General features: G+C 48.5%; 1 protein-coding gene, 1 long non-coding RNA gene and 1 pseudogene across 2 annotated transcripts; all 3 read right to left on the bottom strand.

The window, feature by feature from the left end:
• Nucleotides 1–1,316: 1,316 nt before the first annotated feature.
• Nucleotides 1,317–7,374, bottom strand: LOC138212231 (neoverrucotoxin subunit beta-like). The gene is made up of 2 exons (XM_069172534.1): nt 7,298–7,374; nt 1,317–2,691 (listed from the first exon to the last, which is right to left on the bottom strand). Exons 1-2 carry the CDS (start codon nt 7,372–7,374, stop codon nt 2,064–2,066), a joined length of 705 nt encoding a protein of 234 aa, XP_069028635.1. The 3' UTR covers nt 1,317–2,063.
• Nucleotides 6,929–11,386, bottom strand: LOC138212209 (NLR family CARD domain-containing protein 3-like; annotated as a pseudogene).
• Nucleotides 11,387–12,845: 1,459 nt separating this feature from the next.
• Nucleotides 12,846–13,385, bottom strand: LOC138212211 (uncharacterized). Its single transcript, XR_011179411.1, has 2 exons — nt 13,218–13,385; nt 12,846–12,948 (listed from the first exon to the last, which is right to left on the bottom strand). It is a non-coding gene; the product is annotated as an uncharacterized lncRNA (long non-coding RNA).
• Between the last annotated feature and the right edge of the window lie 12,110 nt (nt 13,386–25,495).

Raw genomic sequence — 25,495 nt, 5'->3', positions numbered from 1 at the left:
GAACACATGATGCAGACATGATGTGAAAAACATGCTCCGTTATTCCAGAAAGAGAATTGAACGTGTTTCTGTTTCCTCCTCACTGTGAACATTTTCAAAGATCTCTGACTGACTGTCACATATTTGATGACTTTATTACCTGTTAATAACCAACCAGTCCAGCTGTGAACAACGTCAGACCGGACAGTGAACGCTCCCCACTAACTGAATCACACGGGCCGTTAAAATGATCGACGGTTTCAAAGTTACTGAACATGTCGACTCTTCATGCGGTCGCAACAGAAAACACAGAACGAGTTCAGGAAAACTGAGCTGGGTTTAAAAGTTCAGGAGCTGCTTCAGAAGAGTCAGCGTTGATCTGACAGACAGCGACGTCATTTTTATTGATCGGACCGGTTCCATGTCAAAAACCTATCAGATGAAGATGGAAACTGTTTGTTACCTTCTGATGGAGGAAATAATCGTCGTGAAGCCGGCGAGTGAAGAAGTTCATCAGCAGCTTTAAGATGGAAACCGAGCAGAGAAAGAAGAAACATGGAGCGGACAGCAGGACGAGTTCAGACGTCTCTCAGCTCTCTGACTTCCTCCGAACAAGGAAATAAAAGTTTGAGGAAGTTGACAGGTGGTTTTTGGAGCCCCTAGTGGCCCGTAGAGGTTTTACACTTCATGGCTTCACTTTTCAAACCCAGAGAACAGTTTTCTAATCAGTCTGTGGTTTTCCTTCGTCCTCCTCTTTCCACCTCAGACTCCTTTTCATTTCTGCTACCAGCTCGGCTCTCCTTCTTCACGGTCCCTGGACACTTCCTGCTACTTTCAATAAGTGCAAATATGCAATAAGACTGTACAATAACTCACCTCTGGCCAAATCAATCTCACAACAATAACACCGTTGGTTGTTTGTTTATATCCTCGTACTATTGTTTAGTTAGTTTTAATTTAATTAATATTATTCTATTTTATTACATATATTGTGCATTTTTATGTTTATTATTTCATAGTTTTACTCTGTTGTTTGATTGCTTTTCCTGCATCAATAATTTTGCTGTAGTGAAACAAATCTTTATCCATCGAGGTTCAGGTTGTTATCCAGTAAGCTGGTTACTTTACTAGACTAGTTTTATCGCAGTCATTTACTAAAAGTAGCTTTCTAGATGACATTAGCACACTCAAAACTGTTTGAATGACAGAAAACGTATTTCTACAACAGTTTAATACTCATGTAAAATGAGATTATTGTTATTTTATGTGTTAATTTTCTTTTACAAGTCAGTTGGAAAACATGAGTATGTGTAAAACAATAGTGTAAAGATGGTAATACTGGGGATCTCTCATGTTTTTTAAATATTGGTTAAAATATCAAAAAATCAAGGACTAAAAAGTAGACATTTTATTTTTATTGATAACAAACCAACAGACGTTCTTATAAACTTCTATTTTCACATATTTGGAGCTGATAAATTGTCAATAATTCTAAAAGCTGCATTTGTTTGATACAGACTTTAGTTTTCATTCATGAACAACTTCTTTCAGCTGGAAACAAACTGTAGATTCAGCAGAAACAGGTTAAGTTCAATAATTATTGTCAGCTGATAGAAATGTGAATTATTTACAATAATTGAACCTTTCAGTGATATTATAGACGTTTGGACATAGTTGGTTCAAACAACATCTTAAACACAACCTCTACAGCAAACAGACATTAAATGAGCCTTTCTTCAAATATCTAAGTACGGTCACGTTTCATTTCATCAACTGAAAGACAAAATATTTCAACAGGATTTATGAGGTGTAAAAGTTTGTCCCCTCGATTTCGGAGACATTTTCAGTCCGTCTTGCAGCAGGTTTCCAGAATCTGCTGATGTTTATCAGCCAAAGAGCTCAGTTTGACCTTCATCTGTCCACATGGAAGTGAAGGTCAAAGTTCAGAGGTGAGGACATCATTTCACTACTTCTGACACAAAACATATTGTGACATCACAATCAGTGATTCAACGGTGAACCAAAGAGAAACTTCATCCACCATCAACATTTAAAGCTGCTGTCACTTCCACAGACTCTTCCTCCTACAGAGAACACAGAGACGCTGAGGAACCATCTGACCAGAACCTAAATCCAGGATACAGAGGTTCAGTGAATGTGGTGTTGAAGGTGTGGAGGTAGATCAGAGTGTCAGAGGAGATTCTGTAGAAGGACAGAGTGCCAGCAGGACAGTCCACATACACTGCTACTCTGTTGGAGGAGGAGGAGGAGGAGGAGGAGGATGAGGAGGATGTTATTGTGTTATTGTGCCAGACAGAGTAACGACCACCATCACAACAGATCAGACTCCAGGACTGATCGTTCCTTCCAAACCAGCAGTCATTACTGTTTCCTCTCCTTCTGATTCCTCTGTAACTCACTGCTATATCAACCCTTCCTCTCCACTCGACCTCCCAGTAACAGCGACCAGTCAGACCAGTTCTACACAGCAGCTGAGGCCACCAGTCAAATCTGTCTGGATGATGAGGATATGACTGATCTTCTTTCACCTTCGTCACCTTCCTGTTGTTGTCAGACAGTTTGAGTTTTCTGTTTACTGAGTTTGTGTCCAGTTCAAGTTCACAGAAATCTGATGGAGAGAAAAAGACACGACACAGCTGCAGTTTATCATCTGACACATCTGATGGCTTTTTTCTTTCTTTACTTCCTGACTTGTTGTTCGTTCATAGAAAGTTTAATGATGATACTTTTTGTCAGGCTTTGACTTTTGGGGGACGACATCCAGCTGGATCACTTGAACTAAGACAAAGTAGAATCTTTAAATACGCTTCTCTGATCAAGTTTATTATTGCATCTGCTGTTTTAGGATATCTTGACTGATAAAGCTTGGATGGTTTTTGGTGGCTGGAATTGTTTGTGATTGGATTCTTGTTTTCACTCAAGTAACTGAGAGTCAAAGAGAACAAGTTTAGAGTTAAACTGATGGTCTTTTATTCCAATTCTATTAAGGACTAAGTTGTCTCCCTCCTCCTCCTCTCCTCCTCCTCCTCTCGCCGCTCCCCCTCCTCCTCTCTCCCTCTTCTCCCCCTCTTCCTCCTCTGTACCTCCTCTCCCCTTTCTCTCTTCCTCCTCTCTTCCTCCTCTCTACCTCCTCTCCCCCTTCTGTCCCTCCTCTCCCCCTCCTCTCTTCCTCCTCTCTCCCTCCTCTCTACCTCCTCTCTTCCTCCTCTCTCCCTCCTCTCTACCGCCTCTCTCCCCACTCTCTCGACTCCTCCCCCCTACTGTCTCCCTACTCTCTACCTCCTATCCTCCTCCTCTCTCCCTCCTCTCCACCGCCTCTCTCTCCACTCTCTCGACTCCTCACCCCTCCTGTCTCCCTCCTCTCTCTCTCTTCCTCCCCTCCACCTCCTCTCCCCCACCTGTCTCCCTCCTCTCCCCCTCCTCCTCTCTCCCTCGTCTCCTCCTCCTCCTCTCCCCCTTCTCTCTCCCTCCTCCTCTCTTCCTCCTCTCCCGTCTCCATCCTCTCCCCCTCCTCTCTCCCTCCTATCTCCATGCTCTCCTCCCCCTCTCCCCTCCTGTCTCCCTCCTCCTCCTCTCCACCTCCTCTCCCCCACCTGTCTCCCTCCTCTCCCCCTTCTCTCTCCCTCCTCCTCCTCTCTCCCTCCTCTCCCCCTCCCCTCCTCTCACTCCTCTCTCCCTACTCTCTACCTCCTCTCAACCTCCTCTCTCCCTCCTCTCTTCCTCCTCTCAACCTCCTCTCCCCCTACTCTCTCACTCCTCTCTCCCTCCTCTCCCCCTCCTATCTTCCTCCTCTCTTCCTCCTCTTCCTCCTCCTCCTCTCTCCCTCTCCCTTCTCTCTTCCTCCTCTCCTCCTCCTCTCCCCCTCCTCTCTCCCTCCTCTCCCCCTCCTCTCTCTCTCCGCTCTTCCTCCTCTCTCCCTCCTCTCTACTTCCTCTCCTCCTCCTTTCTCCCTCCTCTCTACCTCCTCTCTTCCTCCTCTCTACACTCCTCCCCCCTCCTGTCTCCCTCATCTCCTCCGCCTCTCCCCCTCCTGCTTCCCTCCTCTCTCCCTCTTCCTCCTCTCCTCCTCCTCTGTACCTCCTCTCCCCCACCTGTCTCCCTCCTAACCCCCTTCTCTCCCCCACCTCTCTTCCTCCTCTCTCCCTCCTCTCCCCCTACTCTCTCCCTCCTCTCCACCTCCTCTCTCCCCACTCCTCCCCCTCCTGTCTCCCTCCTCTCCTCCCCCTCTCCCCCTCTCCCCCTCCTCTCTCCTCTCTCCCTCCTCTCCACCGCCTCTCTCCCCACTCTCTCCACTCCTCCCCCTCCTGCCTCCCTCCTCTCCTCCCCTTCTCCCCCTCCTGTCTCCCTCCTCTCTCCCTCTTCCTCCTCGCCTCCTCCTCCTCTGTACCTCCTCTCCCTCACCTGTCTCCCTCCTGTCCCCCTTCTCTCTTCCTCCTCCTGTCCCCCTCCTCTCTCCCTCCTCCCCCTCTAACCCTCCAGTCTCCCTCCTCTCTCCCTCTTCCTGCTCTCCACCTCCTCTGTACCTCCTCTCCCTCACCTGTCTCCCTCCTGTCCCCCTTCTCTCTTCCTCCTCTCCTCCTCCTCTCCCGCTTCTTTCCCGCTCCTCTCTCCCTCCTCCTCCTCTCTCCCTCCTCTCCCCCTCCCCTCCTCTCTCCCTTCTCTCTCCCTCCTCTCTACCTCCTCTCCCCCTCCTCTCTCCCTCCTCTCCCCCTCCTCTCTCCCTCCTCTCCCCCTCCTCTCTCCCTCCTCTCCCCCTCCTCTCTCCCTCCTCTCCCCCTCCTCTCTCTCTCCGCTCTTCCTCCTCTCTCCCTCCTCTCTACTTCCTTTCCTCCTCCTTTCTCCCTCCTCTCTACCTCCTCTCTTCCTCCTCTCTACACTCCTCCCCCCTCCTGTCTCCCTCATCTCCTCCGCCTCTCCCCCTCCTGCTTCCCTCCTCTCTCCCTCTTCCTCCTCTCCTCCTCCTCTGTACCTCCTCTCCCCCACCTGTCTCCCTCCTAACCCCCTTCTCTCCCCCACCTCTCTTCCTCCTCTCTCCCTCCTCTCCCCCTACTCTCTCCCTCCTCTCCACCTCCTCTCTCCCCACTCCTCCCCCTCCTGTCTCCCTCCTCTCCTCCCCCTCTCCCCCTCTCCCCCTCCTCTCTCCTCTCTCCCTCCTCTCCACCGCCTCTCTCCCCACTCTCTCCACTCCTCCCCCTCCTGCCTCCCTCCTCTCCTCCCCTTCTCCCCCTCCTGTCTCCCTCCTCTCTCCCTCTTCCTCCTCGCCTCCTCCTCCTCTGTACCTCCTCTCCCTCACCTGTCTCCCTCCTGTCCCCCTTCTCTCTTCCTCCTCCTGTCCCCCTCCTCTCTCCCTCCTCCCCCTCTAACCCTCCAGTCTCCCTCCTCTCTCCCTCTTCCTGCTCTCCACCTCCTCTGTACCTCCTCTCCCTCACCTGTCTCCCTCCTGTCCCCCTTCTCTCTTCCTCCTCTCCTCCTCCTCTCCCGCTTCTTTCCCGCTCCTCTCTCCCTCCTCCTCCTCTCTCCCTCCTCTCCCCCTCCCCTCCTCTCTCCCTTCTCTCTCCCTCCTCTCTACCTCCTCTCCCCCTCCTCTCTCCCTCCTCTCCCCCTCCTCTCTCCCTCCTCTCCCCCTCCTCTCTCCCTCCTCTCCTCCTCCTCTCCCCCTCCTCTCTCCCTCCTCCTCTCTCCCTCCTCTCCCCCTCCTCTCTCCCTCCTCCTCCTCTCTCCCCTCCTCTCTCACTCCTCTCTCCCTCTCCTCTCTTCCTCCTCTCTCCCTCCTCTCTCCCTCCTCTCCTCCTCCTTTCTCCCTCCTCTCTCCCTCCTCTCCACCTCCTCTCTCCCTCCTCTCTACCTCTTCTCCCCCTACTCTCTCACTCCTCTCTCCCTGCTCTCCCCCACCTCTCTTCTTCCTCTCTCCCTCCTCTCTACCTCCTCCCCCCTACTCTCTCACTCCTCTCCCCCACCTCTCTTCCTCTTCTCTCCCTCCTGTCCACCTCCTCTCTTCCTCCTCTCCCCCTCCTCTCCCCCTACTCTGTCCCTCCTCTCCCCCTCCTGTCTCCCTCATCTCCTCCGCCTCTCCCCCTCCTGTTTCCCTGCTCTCTCCCTCTTCCTCCTCTCCTCCTCCTCTCCTCGTCCTCTGTACCTCCTCTCCCCCACCTGTCTCCCTCCTAACCCCCTTCTCTCCCCCACCTCTCTTCCTCCTCTCTCCCTCCTCTCTACCTCCTCTCCCCCTACTCTCTCCCTCCTCTCTCCCTCCTCTCCACCTCCTCTATCCCCACTCTCTCCACTCCTCCCCCCTCCTCTCTCCCTACTCTGTCCCTCCTCTCCCCCTCCTGTCTCCCTCATCTCCTCCGCCTCTCCCCCTCCTGTCTCCCTCCTCTCTCCCTCTTCCTCCTATCCTCCTCCTCTGTACCTCCTCTCCCTCACCTGTCTCCCTCCTGTCCCCCTTCTCTCTTCCTCCTCCTCTCCCCCCTCCTCTCTCCCTCCCCTCCTCTCTCACTCCTCTCTCCCTCCTCCCCCTCTAACCCTCCAGTCTCCCTCCTCTCTCCCTCTTCCTCCTCTCCTCCTCCTCTCCTCCTCCTCCGTACCTCCTCTCCCTCACCTGTCTCCCTCCTGTCCCCCTCCTCTCTCACTCCTCTCTCCCTCCTCTCCCCCTCCTCTCCACCTCCTCTCTTCCTCCTCTCCCCCTCTTCTCTCCCTCCTCCTCCCCTCTCCCTCCCCCTCCCCTCCCCTCCTCCCTCTTCCTCCTCTCCCCCTACTCTCTCACTCCTCTCTCCCTCCTCTCCCCCTCCTCTCTCCCTCCTCTCTCCCTCCTCTCTACCGCCTATCTCCCCACTCTCCCTCCTCCTCCTCTCCCCCTCCTCTCCCCCACCTGTCTCCCTCCTCTCCCCCTTCTCCTCCCCTCCTCTCCCCCTTCTCTCTACCTCCTCCTCTTCTCCTCCTTCTCCTCCTCTGCTCCCTTCACTGGTTACCAGTAGCCGTCCACATCCGTTTCCAAACATTGGTACTTCGTACCGTGCTGTGAACAGATCAGGTCCAGTCTACATCCAGGACATGGTCCAACCTTACATCCCAGCCCGTTCACTCCGCTCTGCATCGGCCAATCAGCTTGTTGCTCCTCACTGAGCTAAACACTCTACAAAATCACGACTGTTTGATGTCCTGGCTCCTAAATGGTGGAATGAGCTCCCCAACAACATCAGGACAGCAGAAACTCTGAACATCTTCCACCACAAACTAAAAACACACCTCTTCAGACTTTATCTTGAATAGGAGAACTTTAGTAGATTAAAATGGAACTTACTTTTTGTACTTGTAGTTCAGCTTTCTAGAAGAAATTGTATTTTCTTGATTCTTCTTGTTCTGGTTTTGTACCCTCATGGTTGAAAAGCATCAGCTAAATGAAATGTAATGTAACGTGTATCAGTCAAACTTACACTTCCTCAGACCAGGTTTTAACCACTGCTCTCCATCATGGTCCACCCTGGAGGAAGAAACAGTCACAATGATTTTCTATCCAACAGGAGTCCTAACTGCTGTTCAACATGAAGCAGAGTTCCTCAGTTTGTCAGTGAGACACAGAAACAGGCTGAAACTCATCAGTGTCAACTGTCTCTCTGATGGTTTCACTGCTGTCTGTGAGGAAAACACCTGAAGAAGAAGATATGTAGAAATAATCAGAGAGCTCAGTCTCCACTGATCTGCTCTGTTTTTATTGATGTCCTCCCACATGTGAAATATTGGTCTCTGCATGTTGTCCCTTAAAATGAACAGTTTGACCAACATTCACGTGAACAGCTGAACTGTTTTCAGACTGTTCACAGATCAGTCCAACCACCACATTCAGTTGGTTTGTGTAATTTACATGTTCAGAATCGAGGGTGTAATGATGGAGGGAGTCAGCTGTAGAGACTGAAGCTCTGGGAGGAAAAGTTGTAATTCTGGACTGAAAAATAAAACTGACTTGATTTTAGAACTTCATATAAAAACGACTGTATTTCAGAGTGAAGACTGAGGCCGAACTTTGAGTCCTGAACTTCTAAAATTTGTGTGAACAGAAGTTCATCTCATTATGTTTATTAGTTGTTGAGATGAATCAGTTTGGACCAAAGTGGTGATCGACTGATGAACACTGTCGTCCCTACAGCCAGGCTGATAACATGGTTCAAGATGAGAAGGATTTGACACCAACTTCACAATGTTTCTAATGAACAGCTGTTTCCATTTGATAAAAGACTTCTGAGGATCCACATGTTTCCTAACTCAGACCTCCTCACTCCTCTGAACAGAAACAAGAGAAACAAGTCATCCTTCATGATGATGGACCTGAGCAACAACACATGAAGTCAAATCAATGAGACAAACATGCACTGTGTGAGCTCTGGTTGTCTGTCCATACCTGAGAGTGTCCAGTCTCCAGTGAGGAGCCTCCAGACCAGCAGACAGCATCTTCACTCCTGTGTCTCCTGGATGATTGTAGCTCAGGTCCAGCTCTCTCAGATGGGAGGGGTTGGAGCTCAGAGCTGAGGCCAGAGAAGCACAGCCTTCCTCTGAGATCAGACAACCTGACAGACTGGAGTCAGAAAAATATCATCAACTCCAGAAACAAGAAGGAAAATTCTACAGATGTTGAACATCTGCACCAACATGAACTAAAAGATAATTTAACTGATCAACAACCAGATATTTCCTGACCTGAGAGTCTCCAGTTTACAGTGAGGACTCTCCAGACCAGCAGACAGCAGCTTCACTCCTGAATCCAGCAGGTCGTTGTTACTCAGGTCCAGTTCTCTCAGACAGGAGGACTGGGAGCTGAGAACTGAGGACAGAGCTTCACAGCTTCTCTCTGACAGGTTACAGCCAGTCAGCCTGGAGAAGATTTAACAATGAACACAAACTGTTTTATTTGTTATTTACAAAATTAAACATGTTTGAAATGGTTGATAAATCCTCGTACAGAGCTTTGTTGGAGGCTTTGACCACTGGCAGCAGCCTCAGAAGAGCCTCCTCTGAAGCAAAGTATTTCTTCAGGTCAAACACATCCAGATGCTCTTCTGATGACAGTAAGATGAAGACCAGAGCTGACCACTGAGCAGGAGACAGTTTATCTCTGGAGAGACGTCCTGATTTCAGGAAATGTTGGATCTCCTCCACTAGAGAACGATCATTCAGTTCATTCAGACAGTGGAACAGATTGATGCTTCTCTCTGCAGACAGATTCTCACTGATCTTCTCCTTGATGTACTGAACTGTTTCCTGATTGGTCTCTGAGCTACTTCCTGTCTGTGTCAGCAGGCCTCGTAGGAGAGTCTGATTGGTCTGCAGTGAAAGACCCAGAAGGAAGCGGAGGAACAAGTCCAGGTGTCCATTTGGACTCTTTAAGGCCTCGTCCACAGCAGTCTGGTAGAAAAGTGTTGGATCAGGTTTCTCTTCTCTTTGTTCCTTCAGCAGGTTGACAGCAGAGTTGATGAAGGTCAGATGGACGTGAAGAGCAGCCAGAAACTCCTGAACGCTCAGATGGACGAAGCAGAACACCTTGTCCTGGTACAGCCCGCTCTCCTCTTTAAAGATCTGGGTGAACACTCCTGAGTACACTGAGGCTGCTCTGATATCGATGCCACACTCTGTCAGGTCGGATTCATAGAAGATCAGGTTTCCTTTCTGCAGCTGATCAAAAGCCAGTTTTCCCAGAGACTCCATCATCTTCCTGCTCTTTTCATTCCAGTGTGGATCTGTCTCAGCTCCTCCATCATACTTGACCTGCTTCACTTTGGCCTGAACCACCAGGAAGAGGATGAACATCTCCGTCAGGGTCTTGGGCACCTCTCCTCCGTCTCTTCTTTTCAACACGTCCTCCAGGGCTGTAGCAGTGATCCAGCAGAAGATCGGGATGTGGCACATGATGTGGAGGCTTCTGGATGTCTTGATGTGGGAGATGATGCTGCTGGCCTGCTCCTCATCTCTGAACCTCCTCCTGAAGTACTCCTCCTTCTGCGGGTCAGTGAACCCTCTGACCTCTGTCACCATGCCGACACACTCGGCAGGGATCTGATTGGCCGCTGCAGGTCGTGTGGTTATCCAGAGGCGAGCGGAGGGAAGCAGTTTCCCCCTGATGAGGTTGGTCAGCAGCACATCCACTGAGGTGGACTCTGTAACATCAGTCAGGATCTCATTGTTGTGGAAGTCCAGAGGAAGTCGACACTCATCCAGACCGTCAAAGATGAACACAACCTGGAAGTGTTCAAAGATGCAGATTCCTGCTGCTTTGGTTTCAGTGAAGAAGAGATGAACCAGTTCCACCAAACTGAACTTTCTCTCTTTCAGCACATTCAGCTCTCTGAAAGTGAACGGAAACATGAACTGGATGTTCTGGTTGGTTTTGTCTTCAGCCCAGTCCAGAGTGAACTTCTGTGTTAACACTGTCTTCCCGATGCCAGCCACTCCCTTTGTCAGCACTGTTCTGATTGGTTCATGTCTTCCAGGTGAGCCTTTAAAGATGTCTTCTTGTCTGATGGTTGTTTCTGGTCTGTCTGGTTTCCTGGATGTTGTTTCAATCTGTCTGACCTCATGTTGATCATTGACCTCTGCAGTCCCTCCCTCTGTGATGTACAGCTCTGTGTACATCTCATTCAGAAGGGTTCGGTTTCCTGCTTTAGAAATCCCCTCAAACACACTCTGGAACTTCTTCCTCAGGTTAGATTGAAGATGTTGTCGACACTGTGCAGCATCAGTTCCTAAATAAACAAACAAACAAACAACAAGTGAATGTCTCAGTAAACCTGAAGAAAAACTTTTTAACGTCGAAAATATTTCGCGTCTCCATGAAATCAATTCTTCACACCCGTTGTGGACAAACAGTTTCTGACTGTTTTCAGTCCAGAAGAATTCACAGATGTGATGAAGATGTTTGCATCATATTAACAGCAGAGTTTGTAAATCTAAGTTTCTCCCATGTTTCCTCTTTCCATCATGTTCCAGCTGTTAAAATCCTCTTACTGCTCTGCAGACGGTCAGCCAGCTCCTCCTGCTTCAGTCTCCTCAGGAAGTGCAGCGTGATCTTCAGAAATGACTCTCTGCTCCTCCTCTGCTCTTCATCCTCACCCTGACTCTCTAAGCATTCTGGGTAATCTGGACTCAGAATTTTCTGCATCTTCTTCAGCTCGTTCTTTACAAAACTGATCATGTTCTCCTCCAGCAGCTGAAACAGAGAAATATATAAACTTTAACACACAGAACGTATCAGATCATTTTAAATATGGACTGAAATCCTGCTGGTCTACAGAGTGCAGCAGGGAGAATGTGAGTTTTGGTAATTCACTATTTAGTTTGTGTGTTTACACACCAGAAATATGGAGTCCAGGTTTGTTTCAGGAACGTCTGAGTCCTGCTGATCAACTCTGTAAAGTCAACATCAAAAAAGAAGATGTTTGGTCAGAATTAATCCAGAAACATAAAGTAAAGAGACTTCATGGTTTTAGTTACCAAGACAACCAACACCTGACAGAAGCTGAACAGGAAGACAAAACATCCATTTTAAATCACTAATCCAGTCAGACGCCAGTATTTCTCATTCTTACCTTTGATCTTCAGACTTTTATCAACCTTTGGATTCAGTGGGTTTAAACCCTGCAGGTGATGTGCAGGAGATTCTCTGTTGCTGCTTTATGATTCAAAAAAACTCACTCAAAGCTCGGCCTGTCAATAATGGTGATGTCTGGAGTTTAGTTATTAGAACATCATCGACTCGGATCAGTCCTGAGATGCAAAAGGCTTTGAACATTTGTGGCTGTCTTGGCTGACACCTCTCTTCAATGTTGCATGGAGGTTGGGTTCAGCACCACTGGACCAGCAGACTGAGTTCAGACATTATGACATCAGGAGGGTTTGATACTAAATGACAAACATTTCACATTATTACCTTTGTTCAACAGACTGGTGTCCATCTTTGAAGGTAATAGGTTCCCCCATAGACCGGTCACTCTTCATGGACACACAGCTGGGTTCAGGAGAATCTGGTTCCTGCTGAAGGATCCTGATGGAAACAGAGATGTGTAGCTTTCAGTTTTAACCCTGCAGATTGTGTGTTTTGTTGGACACTAACAGAAACATGAATACATCCAGTGTGTTTCCATGAACCTGCAGTTCCAACAAACTGGCATTGCTGAACTAAAGAGACTAAAGAATCTGAGTCTGACGTCCTTTGATCCTCTGAGCTGAGGTGATCCCACCCCTGTGATCTTTGACCATTTTCTTCTTGTGGGCCTCTTTAATTTGATCTTCACTGTCAGCTCAAACATGATGGCCTGCTCTGAGGTTTCTGACTGTAGGACCACGTCATGCAGGGTTACTTGTTACAGACAACTCTTCCTCCTCTCCAGCTCCCTGAACAGATTTCCTTCTGAGTCTCTGTGTGAAGACAGTTTGGTTCCTTTCAACGAACATACAGATTCAACTGCCTGAGATCATCTGTCCAAGCTGCCAACTGTCTCTCCAGATGTCTCCAATCTTCTATCGAGGTGAATAATAAGTTCAACACAAAGACGTTATGACATCAGGAGGGTTTGAAACCAAAAGAAAACCTTTAAACATTTTTACCTTTGTTTAACAGACTGGTGTCCATCTTTGAAGTTCATAGGTTTCATCATAGACCGGTCACTCTTCATGGACACATAGCTGCTAACAGGTTCAGGTTCAGGTCCAGGTCCAGGTCCAGGTCCAGCATGTCTGAGCTGCTGCTTTGTTCTTCAACAGAACACACAGAGCTCTGAGTGAGAATAATGATGGTGCAGTGATGTGAGTGCTGAGCTGTGACGTGGAGAAGAGTCGTGGACAGTTAGAGACGGTCGTCTCACCTCTGAGCTTCGGTCCGGCTCTCATGTTCCCCACACAGAGTGGTTTTAGAGGGACGGACTCCGTCCTCTCTGTCCTCCCACTGATCCATAGCAGAGCCCACAGCTTCACACAAACACAACAACCTGCTCAGTACGTACAACAACATTCACACTACAACAGTGTCACTCTGGATTCCACCACCAGAGGGCGCCAAAGTAAATACAGTTCAGATCCTGTTCAGATTTCCACTGAGGATGGATGTTAGGAAACAACATGAACTCTCTTCATTTCTGTCCAGGTGTGTTTTTCTGATCTACCTGCTAAAAGTTATATTTCACTTGTTTAAAGGAGGTGATGTGATGAATTCAGGCAGAAGTGAATGAAATCCTCACCAGGTGAATTCAGATCCCGTCACAGAGTCGTTCTACCTTCACCTGCAGAGGAAACACAGAGAGAGAAGCTGCTGCTGATTCTGCTTCATCATCAGTCTGACGTCTTCGTCATCCTCTCAGAACCTCACTGTCAAAGTCTGGAAACTTCAAGATGACAGAAAACCAGAGTTCAACTCTGATCACAAGAAAATAAAACATCTCAGAGTCCAAAGATAAATGTGAATATTTCTATCTTCTACATGAAAGAAGGAAAGAACAGAGAGTCTGTAAAAGTATTAAACCTAAACAGGCTGTAACTTTTTTTTATAAAAGTTCATATTTTCTTTTATTTGTAAAATCTGCTCCATTTGGAGGAGCTGAGGCTGTTTTTCAGCGACGCCTCCATCTGTGTTGAAGCTCAACAAAGAGCTGAGAGAGTCTGAACAGATCCATGAAAACATTCAACACAGCTGTAGTTTCTAAGAGTCGCTGATGTTGAAATATGACCTCAGTGAAAAACATATTTTTAAACTGTTTCTGTAGTCGTGTCGTATTTGATGTCTTTGCTGTTTAATCATTGATGGATGATAACGATGTCATCACAGAAGGTTTTATCATTTTATAGCTGCAATCAAAGAACTTTGAACCTTGTTGTTTTTTTATGAATCCCACATCATCTACAGCAAAACATTCATCAGTGAGACAGTGAGAATGTAAAACATGTTTCTGAACACATGATGCAGACATGATGTGAAAAACATGCTCCGTTATTCCAGAAAGAGAATTGAACGTGTTTCTGTTTCCTCCTCACTGTGAACATTTTCAAAGATCTCTGACTGACTGTCACATATTTGATGACTTTATTACCTGTTAATAACCAACCAGTCCAGCTGTGAACAACGTCAGACCGGACAGTGAACGCTCCCCACTAACTGAATCACACGGGCCGTTAAAATGATCGACGGTTTCAAAGTTACTGAACATGTCGACTCTTCATGCGGTCGCAACAGAAAACACAGAACGAGTTCAGGAAAACTGAGCTGGGTTTAAAAGTTCAGGAGCTGCTTCAGAAGAGTCAGCGTTGATCTGACAGACAGCGACGGCATTTTTATTGATCGGATCGGTTCCATGTCAAAAACCTATCAGATGAAGATGGAAACTGTTTGTTACCTTCTGATGGAGGAAATAATCGTCGTGAAGCCGGCGAGTGAAGAAGTTCATCAGCAGCTTTAAGATGGAAACCGAGCAGAGAAAGAAGAAACATGGAGCGGACAGCAGGACGAGTTCAACAAAGTACAACGTGTCAGAATCGCCCAAAATGGTGACTAAATTCAAAATGGTGGACTTCCTGACAAGGTGACATAATGGTGCAATGTAACTTTTTTGTGCGTCTAGGTGTGATACACGTGTCCACCGGATTTTGTGAATTTAGGTTGTGGTGGTGGGGTGTGGTTAGCTCAGCTGCAGCGGGTAGAGAGTGGGAGGAGTTGTTCAGGGAACAGTGCCGGGAAGGGGTAATGAGCACAGCTGAGCCGAATACAAACTGATGAGCACAGCTGAGCTGGATGTGGACTGATAATCTCTCCCCTATAAAGGGAGCAGGGAGAAGGAGGCTGAGGAGGAAGCGGTTGCACGAGGACATTGGTGTATGGGCCGGGCAAATAAAAGTATTTTACACCCGAACATACGACTGAGCGTGTCATCTGTGTCCAGGAGAGACCCCGGTAGCACCAAGCTTGCTACAGTGGCACCCACTGTGGGGGCATGGACACAGATGAACAGCAGAACGGAATGCCGACGCAGCCGATCGTCGTGTAGGGGCAGATGCTGCGTGGGATCGCGGCGATGCAGTGCGAACAGGCGGAGGCGAACCGCCAGCTCCTGGGCGCGTTGCAGGCCCAAGCTGAGCGACAGACCCACGCCTGGGAACAGCTAGCGGCCCGGCCAGCGGCGGCCCCACCAGCGCCAGGACTGGCGTCCTTCACCGGGGTGGCCATGCACAAGATGACGCCGGTGGATGACGTACAGGTCTTTATGGACATGTTCGAGTTGATGGCGGAGGCGTGTGCCTGGCCGGCGGCGGACTGGGCGGTGCGACTCCTGACTCTCCTGACAGGGGAGGCACAGACAGCGGCTCTGGGGCTGCCTCCCAGGTCCAGACGACAATACACGGATGTGAAAAGGGTCATTATGGACCGCCTGGGCCTGTCCCCAGAGGACCACAGGAGGAGCTTCCGGGAGGCTAGGCCGGGGCTCGGGGACCGGCCATTCGCCTTCGCTCAGCAACTGAGGGACTCGGCGACCAGATGGCTGCAGCCGGAGAGCGCCGGACGAGCGATGGTGGACAAGATCGTGGGGGAGCAGTTCACAGAGGGACTGCCGGCCAGGACAGCGGCATGGGTCCGCTGCCACCGTCCAGCGACGCGAGAGGCTGCCATCACCCTTGCCGAGGACCACCTCGCGGTTTATCCCAGCAGGCAGGGGGATGGCAGTCGGCCGCCAGCTGCAGCCCGACTGATTCCTGCGCCGTGGAGGAGGATCCAGCAACCGGGGGTGGCTCAGGCCCTGCCAACTCCGTGGGCACCAACAACCCCCAGGTTCGCCGGCCCCGGCACCCTTCCCAACCTGCAGGGGGTTCCTCAACTGCCAGAGCAGGAGTGTTGGAGGTGTGGGCAGCCCGGACACTACTGGAGGGAATGTCCGTTAATGGGAGCAGGACAGACGGTTAGGGTTGCCGGCCCTCCAACACCCTCCCCCGGTCCAGGAGCGACGTATCGCGTTCCGGTAAGGATCCAGGGGGGTACATATCTGGTGATGGTGGATTCGGGCTGTATGCAGTCGCTGATCAACCAGAGCCTGGTTCGGCCCGGGGCATTGGTGGAGGCATCGTGGGTGAGAATTAAGTGTGTGCATGGGGATGTTCACGATTATCTGGTGGTGGCTGTAGAAATTAGATATGGGGGGAAAAAAACATAAAGTGAAGGCTGCGGTTAGCTCCCGCCTTACGCACCCCCTAATCTTGGGGACAGATTTGCCCGGGTTTCATAAATTAATGGGGCAGTGTACAGGGGTGCGTTCATGACCGGCAGGGACATGCGGGATGTGTGCTGTGCTCAGCGGTGACGCGAGGTTGTCCGACGCTGCAGAGAGGGAGGGGGAACCGGCGGAGACTCCTGTGGAGACTCCACCGGTTCCCGAATTATGCTCCATGGAGGATTTTCCACTTGAGCAGTCTCGGGACGATATTCTACGCTTCGCCTTTGACCAAGTGATAAGAATTGATGGTCAGTTGGTGCGCCCTGACGCAGCGCCGTCATACCCGCACTTTTCATTGATTAGGGACAGGCTGTATAGGGTGAGTTGTGACACTCAAACAGGTCAAGAAAACACCCAGTTGTTGGTGCCGAAAAGCCATCGGGAAATGATTTTCCAGGCGGCTCACTATAAAAAAAATTCTCCTCGGGGATTAATAAAGTATATACCTACCTAACCTGATGGCTGGCCACATGGGATATGATAAAACTAAGGACTGGATAATGGCCTGGTTTTACTGGCCGGGCATCCGGGGGGTTGTGCGCCGTTGATGTGCATCTTGCCCGGAGTGTCAGCTGGTAAACCAGCTGGCCATTCCGAGGGCGCCTTTACATCCTCTACCCTTGATGGAGGTCCCATTTGAACGTATTGGCATGGACCTCATCGGGTCATTTCACCGGAGCGCACGCGGATATCGCTTTGTATTAGTTCTGGTGGATTACGCAACACGATATCCCGAGGCAGTGCCGTTGCGCAGCATTTCGGCAAAGAGTGTTGCACAGGCTCCTTTTCAGGTCATCTCTCGAGTCGGAATCCCGAAAGAGATTCTGACTGACCAGGGAACCCAGTTCATGTCACGAACACTGAGAGAACTTTATGGATTACTGGGCATTAAGTCTATTCGGACCAGTGTTTATCACCCACAACACTGACGGTCTTGTGGAGCGTCTGAACAAGACTTTAAAATCCATGATTGGTAAATTTATACACGACGATTAACATAATTGGGATAAATGGCTTGATCCTCTGTTGTTTGCAGTGCGTGAGGTCCCCCAGGCCTCGACGGGATTTTCTCCCTTTGAACTGCTGTTTGGCAGGAAACCACGAGGGGTGCTCAACCTGCTTAAAGAAAACTGGGAGGAAGGTCCGAGCTCCAGCAAAAGTGAAATTCAATAAGTCCTGGGCCTGCGAGCAAAACTCCACACACTGGGTCAGATGTCACGTGAGAATTTGCTCCAGGCCCAGGAGCGTCAACAACGGCTGTACAACAGAGGGGCCAAGCTGAGGCAATTCACACCGGGAGAAAAGGTACTTGTATTGCTTCCTTCTTCCAGCTCAAAACTCCTTGCCAAGTGGGAAGGGCCCTTTGTGGTCACACGGCGAGCAGGGAACGTTGACTATGAGGTGGTGCGATCTGACAGGGGCGGAGCTACACAGCTCTACCACCTCAACCTCTTAAAAGCATGGAGAGAGGCGGAGTCTGTTTCTCTGGTGTCCGCGGTATCTGAGAGAGGAGCTGGGGCCAGAGGTTCCATAGTCCACCAATCCTGCCTCGCTCCCTTTCGACGCCAATCTCTCTGGGACCCAGAGAACAGACGTTGCCCAGTTGCAGAAGCAGTTTGCTGATGTGTTCTCCCTCCTGCCAGGACGCATGAACCTCATAGTGCACAAAAACATGCACCTCAGGTCAGGTTACCTGGCGCCGTGCTAGTGGCAGCCTGCTGCAGCAGCTCCCCCCTGAGAGCCCCCCTGCTGTAGTGAAGAAATTTCCCTTCGGGGATTAATAAAGTGTATAAAATCAAAAAAATCACAAAAAAAAAATTGAGACGTCTCCGGGCGTGACGGTGCGGTCGCGACCCTACAGGCTACCTGAACATGAGAGAAAAATTGTTCAGAGAGAATTGGCGGCTATGCTGGAGATGGGAGTAATAGAAGAGTCCAACAGTGCCTGGTGTAGCCCCATTGTTCTTGTTGTCAAGAAGGATGGATCTATTCGGCTCTGTGTGGACTATCGCAGGGTGAATGATGTGTCACGATTTGATGCGTACTCAATGCCCCGGGTCGATGAACTCCTGGACCGGCTGGGCACTGCACTTTTCTTCACGACACTGGATTTAACCAAGGGCTACCGGCAGATTCCTCTCTCGCCAGAGTCCAAGGAAAAAACGGCCTTCTCCACTCCGTTTGGGTCATACCAATTCACCACATTTCCCTTTGGGTTGTTCGGTGCCCCGGCCACTTTCCAACGCCTCATGGACCGGGTGCTGCGTCCGCACACTGCATATGCGGCCGCCAACCTGGATGATGTCATCATCCACAGCACCACCTGGGCAGAGCATGTGCAGCGGGTGGGTGCAGTGCTGGAGTCCCTGAGGCAGGCTGGGCTCACCGCCAACCCAGAGAAATGTGCAGTTGGACGGAGGGAGGTTTGGTATCTGGGGTACCACTTGGGCGGCGGGCAGGTGCGCCCTCAGGTGGACAAGATGGCGGCTATCGCGGCCTGTCCGCAGCCCAAGACAAAAAAAGAGGTGAGGCGGTTTTTGGGGCTGGTGGGGTATTACAGACGGTTCATCCCGGTCTTCGCGGAACTGACCAGCCCCTTGACCGACCTGACCCGGAAAGGTGCCTCAGATTCGGTCCAGTGGACGGAGCAGGGCCAGTGGGCGGTTGAGAAGGTAAAACAGGCTCTCTGTGGGGAATGTTGGAATTCACCAATTGATTCCACCGAGTTGTTTGATCAGAGACACCAATAGGCAGATTCAATCAGCAAGTTGATTTATTCAGCAACTTCAGCATACATGATATCACGGAGAGCCCAACATCAACCAGAGGTCTCTCTGTTGGAGTCTCTCTTCAGCACTTGATATTACATACTTTATACACAGTAGGGCGGGACTTTAGTCTCGCATGTTCCACAAGAGGAGTACCAACTCATTATAATTACCGTGACCTCCTGAATCTGAGTTCAGCTCGCGTGTGAGTTATCACGTACCGAAACTTACTTCGTGTTTTCATGACCTTGGGCACACAGCTGTGTGCAGTATATCTTAATGCTGAGTCGACAGGGTTACATATAGTATCATAATAGCATTTGACTAAAGACTGGATTAAACATATATATATATATATACATATATACATATTGTGGAATATAGATCTGATTAAAGCATATGTGGGCTCATATGATGTACGTTCAAAATGCATACTGATTGTAATAATTGTAAAACACATTGTTTATGCAGAAAGCATTACGGGTATGAAATATGGCCAAAAGTAGGATGCAACTAGTGCATCATATTAGGAAATGAAATGTGTTCGAGGGAACTGAATGTGTTGATTGTTTGTATTATCATAGACAACAGGAATCTGTATGGAAGGGTCACGTGGGGTGCAACTCCCTATCAGGCAAGAGGAGGTGTGGCTTAAACGGAGGACAGTGGAAAACAACCAGACGAACATAATATGCAAATGTTCCCGTCACAGTATAGGTCACGCCTCTTCCAATAGCATAAGGGTATGTGCCGGAAAGCGGGAAGTTAGAATCCAACAAAGAGACGTTTGTTGATGTTGGGCTCTCCAAGATATCTTGTAAACTACGCTTAATAAAAATCAACTAAGACCGGTAAATGCCTAAAGACTGCTTCTATCAACGGACTCGGGGAAAACAATTGGGGACAACAATTTGAGATACAACAATTTGGGGGCTCGTCCGGGATAGAGGCATATTCGGACCTGATTCAGTGAAGCACAGGCACTCAGAGACCAGGTCGACCGCACGAAGGTAAGCAGAAAACCGAGTTTAAACTGAATTTCTGCGATTGACTACTACTAAAAAAGTCTCTGTGAATCTGTGTAAACTGAATCGCTAAAAAGGCTAAATAAAGTTGTGGAGAGCGGAATCTCTCGGGAAGAGAAGCGAGTAAAGTCCAGGTCGTGGCGGACCAAACCAGGGCCTGACGGGGCACTGGTAAAGCTGGGTGAAAGGCCCGGGGGAAGTAAGGAAGCCCCCGAATTAAGTCCTGGTGGTGGCGGACCCTACCAGGGTCTGACGAGGCCTTGGCAAGCGCTGGGTTAGAGGCCCGGGGGGGATTTCAGGAACCCCCCGAATTCTGTGGGTTGGAAGACCCGGGAAGCGTGAATCTGAACAAGAGAGTTAAAAAGAGTTGTAAAATATAATACTCAGAGAACGGCGACTTTCAAAAATAGAGTGGTTGAAATGCCCGGGGAGTAAATCTCTCAAAAATAGAGTGGTTGAGATGCCCGGGGAGTAAATCTCTCAAAAATAGAGCTAAATAGAGCAGTAGCGAAGCTCAGAGAGCGAATCTCTTAGAAATAACGTTAAATAAAGCTGTAGTTTAATACTGGGAGAGCGGCGTCTCTCAGAAATAGTGTTAAATAGAGCTGTAAGTATAATACTGGGAGAGCAGTGATTCTCTCAGAAATAAAAGTAAGTAAGTGGAGCACACGCCAGGAAAGGCGTGGGGGAAGGGTAGCAATAGAAAGACAAAGGAAGTACAAAATGGAGGGAGAATTTGAGGGTGAGATGGACGACAGTGGCTGGGGACCCTATGAGTACCAGATGCAGCTGGTGCTGGCAGGAATGGGTACTGCAGCAGGCGATAAAAAGGAAAAGATAAGACAGAAGAAGTTGGAAGACATGTTAAAAGATGCGGTAAAAGGAAAAGAGGAAAAAAGGGAAATGTGGGTGGCTTCTAAGAACTAAGCAAGTTTTATAGAGACATCCAGTCTCGGCAAGTTCTTGTTCTGTGGGGACAAAGGGTGGTGTTGGTGAAGAAGTGAGCGTGAATTAAAAGATTTGTGGTATCTGGGGTGACCCCTAGAGTGAGACCGGACTGAATTTATTCAGCCTAGAAGCTTGTCTCACTAGATCCACAAATTGACCTAAAGGAGTCATTCACACTCGATCTCCACGTGTGTGTTGAATTATCACTGTGTGGTAGTGTTGAATAAACAGTAAAAAACAAATTAAAAAAGGAAAAGGAAGAGATGCAGGATAGGAGAAGAAGTTTGCATAATATGGCATTAGTAGGCGGAGCCACACAGCAATTGTGGGAGAGTAAACGGAAAGAGCAGGTGAAGAAAGGACTAGATGAACAAAATTACTGAGAGAGAAGGATAACATAAACAGAGGCAGAATCTCAGTCAGAAATAACAAAAATTGAAGTAAGCAAAAAATAAAATCAGAACACAGTAAAACTAACGCTGAAAGATCGCGCTAAAAACTTAGAACAACGGAGACAAACAAATGACTAGAATAATCCAGAACATAACAATATATAAATAAAAGAACGGGAACAATTAATAAAAGTGATAGTTAAAAAAAAACGAAATAATAAAAAAAAAGATAGAGAAACAATATGGTTAAGAAAGCCAATTAAAAAAAAAAAAGAGAGAAACAAACAAATATGGGTTAAAAATTGAAGAAAATACATGAATAAACAAGAATAACCTAAGATAAGTGATAGCATAGAGATAACAGAGGAAAAAGCAACAGGAGGAGGAGCTGAGACAGGCACAGGCTCAGCTTTTAAAACTCCAATTAGATGACGCCAGACGCAAAAGCTACTGATAAGTAAAAAGGACACAAAACAACGGGGAGAGTAAGGGAGAAAATTAGGTTAGAGACAGCAAAATCTGCATCACAGCCCCGTGAGAGCCCAAAGGTGGGAAAATCAAACAAACCCACAGTAAAAACAAGAGATATTATAAGATGCAAAGATCACGGACAGATTGAGAGGGTTTGGGTGTGGTAGCCAGAGAGGGAAGCAGGAGGACTCTACCAGTGCAGAGGAAAATTAAACTCTGCAACAACACAGTCAAGACACCCTGAGAGCAAAGGAGGCAATACAGCAGACCAGCACCATGTCTGCACCGCAAGAAGTGGACAGAGAGAGTGAGGACAGAGACAAACACTCCTCCTCGGAGCAACCACAAGCAACAGGCATCAAAATAAAGACCAATAAAAAAAGAAAAGACACTGAAATCATGACAAGAGGCAGTAAAACACCGAGATGGATCCGGTGGCACAAGTACGGGAGGCACGGACAATCTGGGTGTCAGAAACAGTTGGCTGACCTCGACAGACTCCACCGACTCGAACTCCTTTTATACCTGTCACGTGATCACTGCTAAGAGACGCTAACAACAGAATACTACAGGGGACAAAAGGGGGCGGTGATGTGGAAAAATGCGTTAAACAATCAAATAGGAAGTCTGATGAACCAGCAATTCAACTTCTGAAACAGAACCTGTCTCAGAAGAATAGTTGATTGATTGGATAAGATAAGGTAAAATAAACCAACTTAAAATAATATGAGATTAGTTAGAGATGAGTTAATAGAAAAGATAGAACGAAGTTAAGAGATAAAAGTTAAGGATAAGATAGATCAAAGAAAATAAGAGAATACTGAGATTTAAGACGTTAAAGTTTAAAGAGGCCCAAAGACAGTGTAGTATAGGAGAGCGGTAGTCACACCAGAAGTAGAAGGGCGGATTAGAATAAGTAGATAAATAATAATAGAACATTAGGACCACAACATAAAAGAAATAAAAGAAAAGGTAATGAGCAAAAGACTAGGAGGAACCTCACTGTAGCCTTATTCTGGACCACACAGGCTGAAATGGCGTTTATATCACCCAAGAATGCCCTGAGCAATGCCACTGACCTGTCGGTAACAGATTACACGGATCCATTCTATCTGGATGTTTCTGAAACAGCCCAGACAGCAAATGATGTGCTGTTTCAGCAAATGATGTGCTGTTTCAGAAAAAGGGGGTGACAGGAAGGTGCTGATGTATGTAAGTGTGACACTAGATGCCACAGAAGCCAGACATCCCCTGCAGGACATGCAGCAGGAGTGTCTAAAATTTTACACGAAAAAGCACACATAGTTATGCAACATCAACTGATAGTACTCACCACACACACAGTCGTGGCATAGGTGAATTCTACAGAGTTCACCATGTCATCACTAAGACAAACCAGACTGGACAAAACACTGACAGCACCGCACATCACATACACACATGAAGGCAGAAGGAGAGCCGCATGTATGTGAAGAAAGGGTGCAGAAAGATATCAGGGTGAGAAAATCTACAGAGTACTCCCTTACAGGAAGCTGAGGAAACATTGTTCACCGACGGCTGTTGTTACAGACATCCAGTGGAAGGGCTGAAAGCAGCCCTAGCGGTAGTCAGGAGAACGCAGGCAGGATTTGAAGAAGTGGTGGCAGAACCAGTGGAGGGAAAGGAATCAGCGCAGATTGCAGATGATTAGAGCGCTGGAATGGGCCGAAGGAAATATTTACACAGACGCAGTATATGTGGTGGGCGCTATTCACGTAGAGCTGAGGCAATGGATCAGAGCAGGATTCCTGACTGCGGACAAGACACCCATCAGAATGAATTAGACACTGAAAAGTAAAATCAGTTAAGTATGTGCGCAAACCAAGCTGTCCTGGGTGGAGGCTCTGCCAGTAGCATTGATGGCAGTGCGCAGCTCTGTGAATTCTACCACAGGGTTCACCGCTTTTGAGCTGTGGACTGGACAGCAGTTTCCAGGTCCAGGGGCAGGAAACCCGGGTGACGATCGAAACAAGTTCCTGGATGAAATATAAGCCATACTATGATCAACTAACAGCTTTGGTGTCAAGTTTCTCTACACAGGTAGCCGAGACAGGCTCCCTGGGAAGCCAGGAACGCCGCACACGGCCGAGTGGGTCCTCCTGAAGGACCTGAAACGAAAGTGGGACGAGCCACGGTGGACCGGACCGTTCCTGGTGACAGAGAGGACCTCCCATGCAGTGAGGCTCAAAGGAAAAGGAGACACGTGGTCTCACTTGACCCAGTGCGCGCCAGCACTGGAACCGCAGCGGACCCTGGAAGAGGCGAGCACCGACGTCGCCACAAACACCTCGAGCCCGGCTGGGCCTGAAGACATCGCATCAAAAGGGGCAGAATAATCCCCTCAACGTTTAGATACCGAGACAGTCTACTCTCGGTATCCGAAGCAAGAAGACAGCCGACTCGAACGAGGGAGGGCTCGTTTGCATCAAGTGTCTGCCACGTCACTAGAAGATCACAAGTTGAAGATACACATAAATAAATTTTAAGTTTTGTTTGGCTATTGATACATGTGCTGTTAATTGATACAATAATTCTGTTGACAAAGTAGGATGAACAAGAGAACCAGCCTCTGGGGTGACTGGAGATGGCTTATGGCCTTGGGACTCATCTCTGCAGGTGTAGTATGTGTCATATTATGGGAGATAGGAATTTCAGGTGTGCCATTGGGACCAAAGGAGCACCATAACCAGACAAGGGAACTCATCAGACGAAAAAGAGGACAACCAAAGAGGATACAGTTCACCTACGAAATGGGCACCCAAACCACCTACCAATTTGACCTCTGTAAGATAATTACATGCGGACATGACACGGGTGCATGGAGAAATAAGAATGTTTACATGTGTATGGTTTATCCAAGAAGTGATGGGCAACTAAAAGGCCCTTTATGCAACAGTTGGAGTAAAGTATGGTGGACCACTAGCTCTACGGGTCATAAGCCACACATTCCCGGTAAAGGTAACCCATATAAAGATTGGAAAAAACACATTAGCCTGAGTAGAGGTGAAGGAACCGGTAACCCATTAATTCTGACAATACAAAACATTACCTTGACAATAGACCGCTATACCCAGTACTTACCCATAGGAGTAGACACTACCGGCACTGACCCAATTGGACTATTTAAAGTCACAATGATAAAGGTACGCAACAAGCGAACATTATTACAGACTAAACAATTAGATGAGAATGGGAAAGAGGTAACTATAGTAGCACAAGTTACCCCAGTAGTACTGTTAAGAATCGCTACTGGCTACAGTGAAAGAAACACTTGGTTGGATTGGATGTCAGCCACAGCTCTGTCCCAGAATATGTCTGAATGTGTGGCATGTTCTTCTGCACGTCCCACTTTGTTCACAGTGCCTGCTCCCTTATTTCCAGACACGGACCCGAATGGATTGAGGTGTGTATTAAACCTTACTCTGTCAGAGAAACCAGACGGATGTGACATTCTAGGGAATGTATTTCCAGTAGTGAAAAAGAACATCATTCCACCTATGTTCACGCCCAAAGCCGGTAATTACACCTGCTTTAACGGGACAGGAACAAACGATGTTGGATACATAAATTCGGACTGGTGTATGAGATATCTAGACACCTCAGACTGGGCCAGCACAAAA

This window comes from Embiotoca jacksoni, unplaced genomic scaffold (genome assembly GCF_022577435.1).
Source record: "Embiotoca jacksoni isolate LCO1_2020_lvr unplaced genomic scaffold, fEmbJac1.0.p SCAF_54, whole genome shotgun sequence".
Taxonomy (NCBI): Eukaryota; Metazoa; Chordata; class Actinopteri; family Embiotocidae; genus Embiotoca; species Embiotoca jacksoni.
This window is presented reverse-complemented; position numbering and strand designations above follow the sequence as displayed.